At 46.3% G+C, this 13,575-nt stretch overlaps 1 protein-coding gene across 2 annotated transcripts in view; it reads left to right on the forward strand.

Annotated features, from left to right (window-relative positions):
* The window catches only part of LOC129715298 (integrin beta-1-like), a 114,298-nt gene that overhangs the window by 35,747 nt on the left and 64,976 nt on the right, over positions 1-13,575 (forward strand). For both annotated transcript variants that reach the window (XM_055665161.1, XM_055665168.1), the window contains exons 5-6: positions 5,223-5,393; positions 6,713-6,906. In XM_055665161.1, coding sequence (XP_055521136.1) covers positions 5,223-5,393; positions 6,713-6,906 — 365 coding nt within the window. The remainder of the gene's footprint in view (positions 1-5,222; positions 5,394-6,712; positions 6,907-13,575) is intronic.

The following is a 13,575-nucleotide window of genomic DNA, read 5'->3' on the forward strand; positions in this document are numbered from 1 at the left end:
GCTTTTACTCCATCATTTTGTGTCTATCTTCGATTTAAACCAGCATCTGCAGTTCCTTCCTATGCACTTGTATTATATCTGTGGTCACCTCACATTCTCATTCCCAACTCCAGAATAATGACAGTCAACAACAAATGCATTAATTAATGTGTACCCTGGGCTCGCATTGATGGATTGCCCATTCAGAGCTGAAGAGCTAAGAAGATATTTAAGATGTATTGAATTGAATTGAATTGAAAGATACACCATTGAAACAAACCCTTCAGCCCACTGAGTTCATGCTGACCATTAATCATCCATTCTCTCCAAAAATGTAAATGAGTCTGAAGAAGGGTCTCGACCCGAAACGTCACCCATTAGGTCTCTACAAACATGCTGCCTGAGTTACTCCAGCAGTTTCGGTCTATCTTCGGTTTAAACCAGTATCTACAGTTCCTTCCTACACAATCACCCATGCACACTAGTTCTAGGTTATCCTACTTTCGTATCCACTTCCTAGAGTTGAGTTTCAATTTACAGAGGCCAATTGACCTACAAGCATGCATGTCTTTGGGATGTGGGAGGAAACTGGAGCACCTGGAGGAAACCCACATGCCCACAGGGAGAATGTGCAAATTCCACATGGACAGCACCCAAAGTCAGGATCGAACCCGGGTCTCTAGCGCTGTGAGGCAGCAAAATTTAGAAATTATAATTTCAAATATAATTTTGAAAATGAAAGAAAAAAAAGAATTTTAAATTTCATTACAGATGGAATGCCCAGGGATGGGGCAAGCTGAGTTGGTTGGCAATGATATTAATGTAGTATGATCTATATATAGCACTATCCTCAGAACCGATCTGATGGAATTTTGTTGTGTTTTTTTCTACACTTTCTAAGAACTAATTAGGACACTGATTACAGAAACGTAATACCATTTTTGGAAATCACTTGTTACAAGTCACTTTTCAAGTTCTAAAGTTGGTCTTGAATTGGAAACCATGCCATAGAATCATGGAGTAATGCAGCATAGAAACATAGAAACATAGACAATAGGTGCAGGAGTAGGCCATTCGGCCCTTCAAGCCAGCGCCGCCATTCAGATTCAGATTCAGATTCAGATTCAGATTCAATTTTAATTGTCATTGTCAGTGTACAGTACAGAGACAACGAAATGCATTTAGCATCTCCCTTGAAGAGCGACATAGCAAACGATTTGAATAAATAATAATAAGTGTCCGGGGGGGGGGGGGGGGGGTGGTGATTGGCAGTCACCGAGGTACGTTGTTGAGTAGAGTGACAGCCGCCGGAAAGAAGCTGTTCCTCGACCTGCTGGTTCGGCAACGGAGAGACCTGTAGCGCCTCCCGGATGGTAGGAGGGTAAACAGTCCATGGTTGGGGTGAGAGCAGTCCTTGGCGATGCTGAGCGCCCTCCGCAGACAGCGCTTGCTTTGGACAGACTCCATGGAGGGGAGCGAGGAACCGGTAATGCGTTGGGCAATTTTCACCACCCTCTGCAGCCTTCTGGTCGGAGACAGAGCAGTTGCCATACCATACTGTGATGCAGTTGGTAAGGATGCTCTCGATGGTGCAGCGATAGAAGTTCACCAGGATCTGAGGAGACAGATGGACCTTCTTCAGTCTCCTCAGGAAGAAGAGATGCTGATGAGCCTTCTTGATCAGAGTAGAGGTATTGTGGGTCCAAGAGAGGTCATCGGAGATGTTGACTCCCAGGAACCTGAAGCTAGAAACACGTTCCACCTCCGTCCCGTTAATGTGGATGGGGGTGTGCGTGCCGCCTCTGGACTTCCTGAAGTCTACAATGAGCTCCTTGGTCTTCTTGGAGTTAAGGGCCAGGTTGTTGTCAGCGCACCATGCTGCTAAGTGCTGGACCTCCTCCCTGTAGGCCAGCTCATCGTTGTTGCTGATGAGGCCAATCACCGTTGTATCATCTGCATACTTGATGATGGTGTTAGTACCATGTACAGGTGTGCAGTCATAGGTGAAGAGGGAGTAGAGGAGGGGGCTCAGCACACAGCCCTGAGGAACGCCGGTGTTCAGGGTGAGGGTTGAAGAGGTGTGCTTGTCTAACCTCACAGACTGGGGTCTGTTGGTTAGAAAGTCCAGTATCCAGTTGCAGAGGGAGGGGTCGATGCCCAGGTTACCGAGTTTGGTGATCAGTTTTGATGGTATAATGGTGTTGAATGCTGAGCTGTAATCGATGAACAGCATTCTTACGTAAGTGCCTCTGTTGTCGAGGTGGGAGAGGGTGGAGTGAAGTGCCGTTGAGATGGCATCCTCCGTACTCCTGTTCTTGCGGTAGGCAAACTGATAGGGATCCAGTGTGGGGGGTAGGCATCTTTTGAGGTGTGCCAGGACCAGCCTCTCGAAGCACTTGGTGATGATGGGGGTAAGTGCAACTCCCTGGTGATGATGGGGGTAAGTGCAATTCAATACGATCATGGCTGATCATCCAAAATCTGTACCCCGTTCCTGCTTTCCCACCATATCCCTTGATTCCGTTAGCCCTAAGAGCTATATCTAACTCTCTCTTGAAAACATCCAGTGAATTGGCCTTCACTGCCTTCTGTGGCAGAGAATTCCACAGAATCGCAACTCTCTGGATAAAAACGTTTTTCCTCATCTCAGTCCTAAATGGCCTACCCCATATTCTTAAACTGTGACCCCTGGTTCTGGACTCCCCCAACATGGGGAACATTATTCCTACATTTAGCCTGCCCAATCCCTTAAGCATGTTATATGTTTCTATAAGATCCACTCTCGTCCTTCTAAATTCCAATGAATACAAGCCCAATCGACCCATTCTTTCATCATATGTCAGTCCCGCCATTACAGAGAGAGAGAGACTCCTTGTCCAACTCATCCATGCCGAACAAAATGTCCATCTAAGCTCATCTCATTTGCTTGCATTTGGCCCATATTCATCTCCATCTGTCCTAACCTATGATGAGCATTTGTCAGCACTGGGCCTGTTTTCAGGGACTTTAGAACAATGAGGGGGGACTGCATTGAAACATACCGAATAGTGAAAGGCTTGGATAGAGTGGATGTGGAGAGGATGTTTCCACTAGTGGGAGAGTCTAGAACTAGAGCTCATAGCCTCAGAATTAAAGGACATTCATTTAGGAAGGAGATGAGGAGAAATTTATTTAGTCAGAGGGTGGCGATTCAGTGGAATTATTTGCTACAGAAAGCTGTGGAGGCCAAGTCAGTGGATATATTTAAGGCAGAGATAGATAGATTCTTGATTATTACGGGTGTCAGAGTTTATTTGGAGAAGGCAGGAGAATGGGGTTAGGAGGGAGAGATAGATCAGCCATGATTGTGAAGATATGTGAAAAGAAAGAGATTAGTTAAAACAAATGTAGGTCCCTTGCAGTCAGAAACAGGCGAGTTGATCATGGGGAACAGGATATGGCGGACCAATTGAATAACTACTTTGGTACCGTCTTCACTAAGGAAGACATAAATAATCTGCCGGAAATAGCAGGGGACCGCGGGTCAAAGGAGTTGGAGGAATTGAGTGAAATCCAGGTTAGTCGGGAAATGGTGTTGGGTAAATTGAATGGATTAAAGGCCGATAAATCCCCAGGGCCAGATAGGCTGCATCCCAGAGTACTTAAGGAAGTAGCTCCAGAAATAGTGGATGCATTAGTAATAATCTTTCAAAATCTTTAGATTCTGGAGTAGTTTCTGAGGATTGGCGGGTAGCAAACGTAACCCCACTTTTTAAGAAGGGAGGGAGAGAGAAAACGGGGAATTACAGACTAGTTAGTCTAACATCGGTAGTGGGGAAACTGCTAGAGTCAGTTATTAAAGATGGGATAGCAGCACATTTGGAAAGTGGTGAAATCATTGGACAAAGTCAGCATGGATTTACGAAAGGTAAATCATGTCTGACGAATCTTATAGAATTTTTCGAGGATGTAACTAGTAGCGTGGATAGGGGAGAACCAGTGGATGTGGTGTATCTGGACTTCCAGAAGGCTTTCGACAAGGTCCCACATAAGAGATTAGTATACAAACTTAAAGCACACGGCTTTGAGGGTTCAGTATTGATGTGGATAGAGAACTGGTTGGCAAACAGGAAGCAAAGAGTAGGAGTAAACGGGTCCTTTTCACAATGGCAGGCAGTGACTAGTGGGGTACCGCAAGGCTCAGTGCTGGGACCCCAGCTATTTACAATATATATTAATGATCTGGATGAGGGAATTGAAGGCAATATCTCCAGTTTGCAGAGCTGGGGGGCAGTGTTAGCTGTGAGGAGGATGCTAGGTGACTTGGATAGGCTGGGTGAGTGAGCAAATGTTTGGCAGATGCAGTATAATGTGGGTAAATGTGAGGTTATCCATTTTGGTGGCAAAAACAGGAAAGCAGACTATTATCTAAATGGTGGCCGACTAGGAAAAGGGGAGATGCAGCGAGACCTGGGTGTCATGGTGCACCAGTCATTGAAAGTAGGCATGCAGGTGCAGCAGGCAGTGAAGAAAGCGAATGGTATGTTAGCTTTCATAGCAAAAGGATTTGAGTATAGGAGCAGGGAGGTTCTACTGCAGTTGTACAGGGTCTTGGTAGAGACCACACCTGGAGTATTGCGTACAGTTTTGGTCTTCAAATCTGAGGAAGGACATTATTGCCATAGAGGGAGTGCAGAGAAGGTTCGCCAGACTGATTCCTGGGATGTCAGGACTGTCTTATGAAGAAAGACTGGATAGACTTGGTTTATACTCTCTAGAATTTAGGAGATTGAGAGGGGATCTTATAGAAACTTATAAAATTCTTAAGGGGTTGGACAGGCTAGATGCAGGAAGATTGCTCCCGATGTTGGGGAAGTCCAGGACAAGGGGTCACAGCTTAAGGATAAGGGGGAAATCCTTTAAAACCGAGATGAGAAGAACTTTTTTCACTCAGAGAGTGGTGAATCTCTGGAACTCTCTGCCACAGAGGGTAGTCGAGGCCAGTTCATTGGCTATATTTAAGAGGGAGTTAGATGTGGCCCTTGTGGCTAAGGGGATCAGAGGGTATGGAGAGAAGGCAGGTACGGGATACTGAGTTGGATGATCAGCCACGATCACATTGAATGGCGGTGCAGGCTCGAAGGGCCGAATGGCCTACTCCTGCACCTAATTTCTATGTTTCTATGTAGAACCTGTGCTGTCCATATGTTCACCAGCCTTCGGAAGAAGTATTTTCAATGCTAGCCTTTCTTTACTCTTTTCAGGAGAACCGCAAACCTTCTCATTGTATATTAAGAGAGCTGAAGATCATCCCATCGATTTGTATTTTCTTGTGGATCTCTCATTTTCTTCGGAGAATGATTTGGAAAACATGAAGATGTTGGGAATTGCATTGAAGAAGGAAATGAGGAAGATAACGTCTGATGTCAGAATTGGTAAACAAAAAACATACATTCATTGTCTCTCCAGACTGAGCTACTTGAGGTTGTACGCATTACAAAAAATCTTGAGCTAAGGCAACATGTCTTCCCCCACCTAATTTATAGTGGAACAATTTGTTTCGCAACATAGCTGCAGATGCTGTAATTTTTAACAAAAACCCTTCCTCTAGACAGAAAGAGTGGAAGAAAGATAACCATTGTAAAGAAGGGGGTAGGGGGAAGAGATAGCATGCAATAGGTGGAGGAAGGAACTGTAGGGGGGGGAAGGGGAGGGGAATGGGGGGGGGGGGGGGGGGGGGGGAGAGAAGGGGCCTGATGAAAGAAATGTGTGGGACATGGTTATATGGTGTGGGTGGGGAAGAAGCTGGGTGAGAGAGGGTGGGGTGTAGTGGGATAGATGGGTGTATGAGGGAGGCTCCGGGTGGATGGAGGGAAAGAGAGGGAGGTGGGTTGGCAGAATTTAGAGGAATCAAAGTTCATGCCAATGGGTTACCAGGTCATAAGGGATAGGATTAGAATTAGGTCATTTGGCCAATCAATTGTAGTCCGCCATTCAATGAGGCTGATCTATCTCCCCCTCCTAACCCCATTCTCCTCCCTTCTCCCCATAACCTCTGACACCCGCACTAATCAAGAATCTATCTATCTCTGCCTTAAATATACCCACTGACTTGACCTCCACAGCCTTCTGTGGGAAATAATTCCACAGATTCACCACCCTCTGACTAAAGAAATTTCTTCTCGTCTCCTTCCTAAAAGAACGTCCTTTGATTCTGAAGCTACGACTTCTAGTCGTAGACTCTCCCACTAGTGGAAACATCCTCTCCACATCCACTCCATCCAAGCCTTTCACTATCCTGTATGTTTCAATGAGGTCCCCATAACCTCAGACAACCGTACTAATCAACAATCTATCTATCGCTGCCTTATGATCTCTGCCTTATCGATTACAGAGGCAGAATAAGGGGCGCTGCTCCTCTGGTTGCGTCTGTCCTCACCCTGGCTGCGGAAGAGGCGGGTCAGTGAGGGAATGGGGAAGGGAATTAAAATGGCCAGCGACTGGGAGGTCCAAGTGGCCACGTCGGGCCTAGTGCAGGGGCTCAGAAAAGTGGTCGCCTAATCTGCTGTTGGTCTCACTGATGTGGAGCATCAAGTACAAATACTATTCTTCTCAATTCATTTTAAAACCACAGTGTTTGATGGTCCAAGTGACTTTTCCTATTGCGTACCCATCGCAAGTCATTCTTCTCATGTCTTCTTTGTCATGACTAATTCTGATAACATTTGTTAATTGTCAATGCGCTCCCTTTCAGGGTTCGGTACAACAGAGGAAACTCCTTGCCCGGCTGGTAAAAAGTGCACAGGTCAATCTCGCTTCAGAAATGTGCTGCCTTTAACCAACGATATGGCAGAATTCGACAGAAGTGTACGCAAGCTGGCCATTAGTGCAGGCCTGAATTCTTCATCACGGGCTGTTGATGGTATAATGCAGGCTGCTGTCTGTGGGGTGAGTGAAAACACTTCAATGTTTAAATAAGGAGGACCTGGCATGGGGGGACCTGGCATGGGGTGAGGGAGGGAGAAGGGGGAGAGAACAAAGGTGGAGCTGTCATTGGATACTTTGTAACTTCATCTGCGCCCTTTATGTGGTGACTCTTTGCATACCTTGGGTATGCAAAACAAAGAATATCACTGTGACTTGTCACGTGTGACAACAAAGTATTTATTCATATCAGGGCAATTATTTGTAACTTTCTGCCTGCATGTAGATGACACAAGTCTTACAAATTGTATTTGGAGCATCTTGAGAAACACAAGTGGCTATAAATCATTGACTGAGAACCTGACTTGCTGCTCCTGAGTTGCACTACCTCATAGAGTAAAGTCATAGAGTGGGCTGTGGAGATTCCCTTAATGACTCCTGGTGGCTCAGCACTTCAACTCCCCATCCCATTCCGAATCCGACCTTTCTGTCCTGGGCCTCTTCCATGGCCAGAGTGAGTCCCACCGCAAATTGGAGGAGCTGCACCTCATATTTCGCTTGGGTAGTTTACACCTGAGCGGTAAGAACATTGACTTCTCCAATTTCAGGTAGTCCTTGCTTTCTCCCTCCTTCCCCTCCCCTTCCCAGCTCTCCCACAGCCCACTGACTCCCCCTCTTCCTTTCTTTTTCCCGCCCCCATACCCCCCGACATCAGTCTAAAGAAGGGCCTCGACCTGAAACGTCGCCTATTCCTTCGCTCCATAGATGCTGCCTCACCCGCTGAGTTTCTCCAGCTTTTTTGTCTACCTTCACTAGAGTTAACATTCAGCTGAATTAAACGTGCAATGGAAGAAAGATTGATATGAGGGAGAGGCAAATTAAGGAGATGTTCAACTCATAATCTGCATTACTCGCATGACAGGTTTTCCACATGAGGAGAGACTTAGTAGGCTCGAGCTCTATTCTTGGGAGAATATGAAAGGACTTCATTGAGATGTACAAAGTTCTTTGGAGGCTTTATAAGGCAGATACGGTGAGGATGTTTTCCCTGACTGAAGAGTCCAGAACGTGGAAACACACTCAAAATAAGCGCTGTATCACCGGGAGTGAAAGGAGAAGAAGATCTCTTCAAAGATAGAATCTCTGGCAGCATCTCTGGAGACAAGGAATAGGTGACGTTTCGGGTTGAGGCCCTTCTTCAGACTGAAAGTCACGGGAAAGGGAAAGATTTCTTCACTCGGAGGGTGGTGACGCTTTGGAATTCTCTAGTCCAGAGAGGGTTTAGTTCAGCTTAGAGATACAGCACGGAAACAGGCCCTTCGGCCCACCGGGTCCGTGCCGACCAGTGATCTCCGCACATTAACACTATCCTACACACTCCAGGGACATTTTTTACATCTACCAAACCAATTAACGTCTTTGGAGTGGGGGAGGAAACCGAAGATCTCTGAGAAAACTCACGCAGGTCACGGGAGAACATACAAACTCCGCACAAACAGCACCCGTAGTTGGGATCGAACCCAGGTCTCTGGCGCTGCATTTGCTATAAGGCAGCAACTCTACCGCTGTGCCACGGTGGCCACCCTTGTGGAGACTCAGTCATTGATTGAATTAAAAACAAGGATTCATAGATTCAAGGAGATTCAAGGAATGAAGAAGAATGTGGCGATGAAAGTCAGGAAACGATGTTGAGCTAGAAAATCAGCTGTGATCTTGCTTGGATGGTGGATCTGGGGCCAAAGGGGCTAAATAGTTTCTGCCTGCTCAAGTTTCCAGTTCTATTCTGCTCTCATATACAGAGATAGACACAAAATGCTGGAGTAACTCAGCGGGACTGGTAGCATCTCTGGAGAGAAAGAATGGGTGATGTTTCAGGTCAAGACCCTTCTTCAGACCTTCCTACTCACACACAGAGAGGTGCCCAATATGCAATGAACAAGCTGTGAGAAAAGTGGACATGGGATTCAACATAGCTGCAACAATTGAATGTGGATGAAAGGGGAAATTCAAATGAATTCAATGCTGATGGAAGGCCATTGATTTATTTCACTTTCTGCCGTGGCTCCTGGTCCACCATTGAGCATTTCCAGCATTTTCTGTCCCATGGAGTAATTCAGTTATCATTCTCTCACACAGAGAGGCTGAATTTGAGCTGTCGGCCCTTGATTTGCAGAGAGGTCCAGTTCACTCCCTTATAGTTCTATCATCTCCACCCCTCCCTTCCTCTGGGACCCCCTTCCTTGTAACCTGGCTCTTTGTCAAGCCTTTGAAAAACTTTCTTGACTGGGTGCCATTCTTTGTTAGAGACCCAGCGAGGATTTGTAGACATTTTTATGGATGACATTAATTATTTCCATATTCTGTCAGGGGGCTTTCAATTTCAAGCATTTGTTCTGCTAGAAAAATGTCCCATCTGTGCTCAATATTAATCCCGACAAATTGGCTCCGCACCTCAGCCTCGGGACTTTCACGTGGGAGTTATTCCCTTTCGTTTTGTCAGCTGGGACGCTAAGTGAGTCTTGCAACTTGTGCAGGCGGAGAAACATCTTAAAAAGCCATCTCTCCAGCCCATTCCCACCTCCCATGTCTTCAGAACTTAAATGTAGAACTCGGGGCGTTATGGTGGCGCAGCGGTAGAGTTGCTGCCTTACAGTGCATGCAGCACCGGAGACCCTGGTTCGATCCTGACTCCGGGTGCTGTCTGTATGGAGTTTGTACGTTCTCCCCGTGACTTGCGTGAGTTTTCTCCAAGATCTTCAGTTTCCTCCCACACTCCAAAGCTTTACAAGTTTGTAGGTTAATTGGTTTGATATAAATGTAAAATTGTCCCTAGTGTGTGTAGGATAGTGTTAATGTGCAGGGATCGCTGGTCGGTGCAGACACGGTGGGCCGAAGGGCCTGTTTCCGCACTGTATCTCTAAACTAAACTAAACAATGAGTTGTATCATTTGGAATTAGTAATGGATATCATAAAATTCTTATGTTTATGTGAATTTCCATTCAGATTACTGTTGATGTTTAATTTCCCATTATTTTATGTAAATATAGATCTCCCTGTGACTTGCGTGGGCTTTCTCCCGGATATTTGGTTTCCTCCCACACTCCAAAGATGTACAGTTTTGTAGGTTAATTGGCTTGGTATACAGTAAATGTAAAATTGTCCCTAGTGTGTGTGGGATAGTGATAATGTGTGGGATTGCTGGTCAGTGCGGACTCGGTAGGCCGAAGAGCCTGGTTCGGCGCTGCATCTCCAAACTAAATTAAAAGTCACGCACCAAATGTAAATTGGCACTTTTTTCACGGAAACTGCAGAGAATCTGCCTTGACAGTTGAATTGCACACTGCCACTTCTACACATGGCTGTCCTGTCATTTGCTTGTGTCTGGAAGAAAAACCCATGGCACTTGAGATAGTGCTGGTGACAAGTGATGGCAGCTGTCTGCAAGCTATCCCCGAAGCTTCTTGAGCTGAGGTGCCGGGCTCTGAGGTCAGTGAAATCATTACTTGACTAACGAATCATTGCCAGCATCTCTCACTCCCAGAATGCGGGGAGTAACCCATTGCTCTGCTTCAAGTGCAACCTTCTGGAAACACTGCCGTCATCCTGGCAGCAGTTTTTGCACAGCATACTTGCGTTTTAATTGCATTTCCTCCCAAAGTTTTCCCACACCTTCTCCTTAGCTTCAGCTGGAGTTCTGAAACAGTAAAAGGCGGGGCCAAAGCATGACCTTCTGATCCAACATCTGCCTTGCTGTTTGTGGGAACTGTGTGTCCTGGTTGGAACAATTTGCAGTGAGTTTGGTCAACTGCCTTGGCTCTGAAAGGTGCTAATTATATTTCCTAGGCAGCATCTGCAGAGAGAAGGAATAGGTGAAGTTTAAGGCCGAAACCCATCTTCAGACTAATGGCCGGTTCTCACGGTGCGACCTGATGCAAGATGTCACCAGAGTGAAGTGGTCGTGGTCCAGCACGAGTTCCGCACGTCAAACAAAGAGGGTGTAAAAGCTGTCTGCCACTACTTTTACATTGCAGCTGCAGGGAACAGACAGACTTATAAGAAAAATTAAAGGTTACTGCCAAAACAGCACTTTTCCATCTGTAGCATTGTATGTTTTTAAATCATGGATAACATTAAATTGCTCTCCTGTACATAAACTAATATATTGTTATAGATACTCACATACTCCGCAGCCTTCGTCTCCAGCAGATTGGATACTCCGCAACCTTCGTCTCCAGCAGGTTGTGCTTTCTCTCCCTATTTCTATAATCCTTACCTCTCTGGATTTGTCTTTAGAGAATGCTCATTGCATTGGGGAGGCAATCTACCACTGACCACCTGCTCCAAGGAGCCCACCTCTTCTCTGGTATTATATGGCCTTACTGTCTCTCTGCCATCTCCTCCCTTTATGTTACTTTCGTCTTTGCTGAGGCTATTGGGGATCTTTGCAAGGCAACAGCTACTGACAAATAGGTGGGAGGCAATCTCGAAAGACCACCTTTTGATCACCCTCTCATTAACGAAAAATCGCTGAAAGACCCCGTCGCCTGCTCCAAGGAGCCCACACCTTATTTTTACATAAAAGGGGCTTCTAAGAACCCTGTATATAAAGACAGTGGTATCTCTGGCATCTCCTCTTGCCTCTCCACCTGTCTCTCTTGCTGAACGAGCGCGTTCATAGGATCCCACTAGAAAGCCGATTTAAAAATGGACTAATTTACAGCAATTGAACACTAAATTCCTCCATTTGGCCATAAATTGACCTGCATGGCTAAAAACTTTCTGGATTATTTGTGAATATTATTTTACAGGCTCTTTAAAAATGGTAATTGTTTATTTGCGCTTTTCTGAGAGGCATCTCTGCAAGTCTTATTTCTGTGAAAAAGATTTTCTCAAACATGATGAAAATTTCATTAGTTCTCTTAATTTTTAAGAAGGTTATGGGCCTCTGATGGACACATGGTTCCATTGGCGATGCTAATTGAGAGCACCTTTTTTTACTCACCTTATGTCCCCTCTGTCAAGCTTCCGGGTTTACCGTTCGCAGGAGTTCCCACGGTACCCGCAAGAGTCATTACGGATATCGCACGGATATTGCACTGGCATCTGCGTTCATACAATGTTGCAACGCTCACCACAAAGTGCTCAAGTCACTCTTGGAGAAATTCAAAAATGTTTGAATTTTCTCCCGACCTTACAAAGTTACACGACTACCTGCCGTTAGCGCCACGGAGGTCCTCGGTGGTCCACGAATGCCGTACTGTTATCGCAGGAGGTTCCCATGATGTTAAACTCTTGTTAAGTCTTGCGTCAGGTCGCACCGTGAGAAAGCCCTTTTAGAGTTACTCCGACATTTTGTGTTTTTCTTTGGTGTAAACCAGCATCTGCAATTCCTTCCTCTACATTTCGTCCATGATTAAAGTGCGCTGATTTCTTAATTTGTTGATCTACATTGTTCCAGGTTGAGCAACACCTCAAATTTACGTGTTCACACTTATTTACAAACCCCTCCTTCATCCTGCCAACTGTGCTCTCTCTCCCCATCCCCGCACTCATTCCATACCCCCAACACTGCTCTCTCTCCCCATCCGCGCACTCGCAACAAGGGCAGTCCCCCGAGTCCTCACGTTTCACCCCAGCAGCCGTCACATACAAGTAATCCTCCGTCAGTTTCGCCACCTCCAACGCGACCCCACCACTCGTCACATCTTCCCATCTGCTCCCATGTCTGCCTTCCGCAAAGACCGCTCCCTCCGCAACTCCCTTGTCAATTCTTCCCTTCCCTCCCGTACCATCCCCTCCCCGGGCACTTTCCCTTGCAACCGCAAGAGATGCAACACTTGTCTCTTTACCTCCCCCCTCAACTCCGTTCAAGGACCTAAGCAGTCGTTCCAGGTGCGACAGAGGTTTACCTGCATCTCCTCCAACCTCATCTATTGCATCCGCTGCTCTAGATGTCAGCTGATCTACATCGGTGAGACTAAGCGGAGGCTGGGCGATCGCTTCGCCGAACACCTCCGCTCGGTCCGCAATAACCAACCTGACCTCCCGGTGGCTCAGCACTTCAACTCCCCCTCCCATTCCCCATCCGACCTTGTCTGTCCTGGGTCTCCTCCATGGCCAGAGCCAGCAACACCGGAAATTGGAGGAACAGCACCTCATATTCCGCTTGGGGAGTCTGCATCCTGCGGGCATGAACATTGCATTCTCCCAATTTTGTTAGCTCTTGCTGTCTCCTCCCCTTCCTCAGCCCTCGGGCTGTCTCCTCCCATCCCTCAGCCCTCGGGCTCCTCCTCCTTTTTCCTTTCTTCTCCCCGCCACCCCCCATCAGTCTGAAGAAGGGTTTTGGCCCGAAACATTGCCTATTTCCTTCGCTCCATAGATGCTGCTGCACCCACTGAGTTTCTCCAGCATTTTTGTCTACCTTCTGTAAAATTCTGTGTGATCTCTTCCAGTCCAATAACAATCTGAGACCATAGTTAGTCAGTTCATTGCCATCTTCTCAAGAGCAATTGGGTTTGGTCAATACATTGATGCTGCAGATGCTAGATTAGGTTTGTTCTTGCAGAACTTCATAATCTAGATAATACCCAAGTATTTTTGCCTCTGTGGGATTTCAGAGCAGTACGGTAACTGGGTCTGTGCAGCTCTCCTTATGCACAAGTAAATAAAATGCGTCTGGAAAATGAATGGAT

The sequence above is a fragment of the Leucoraja erinacea genome, chromosome 2, assembly GCF_028641065.1.
Source record: "Leucoraja erinacea ecotype New England chromosome 2, Leri_hhj_1, whole genome shotgun sequence".
NCBI lineage: Eukaryota > Metazoa > Chordata > Chondrichthyes > Rajiformes > Rajidae > Leucoraja > Leucoraja erinaceus.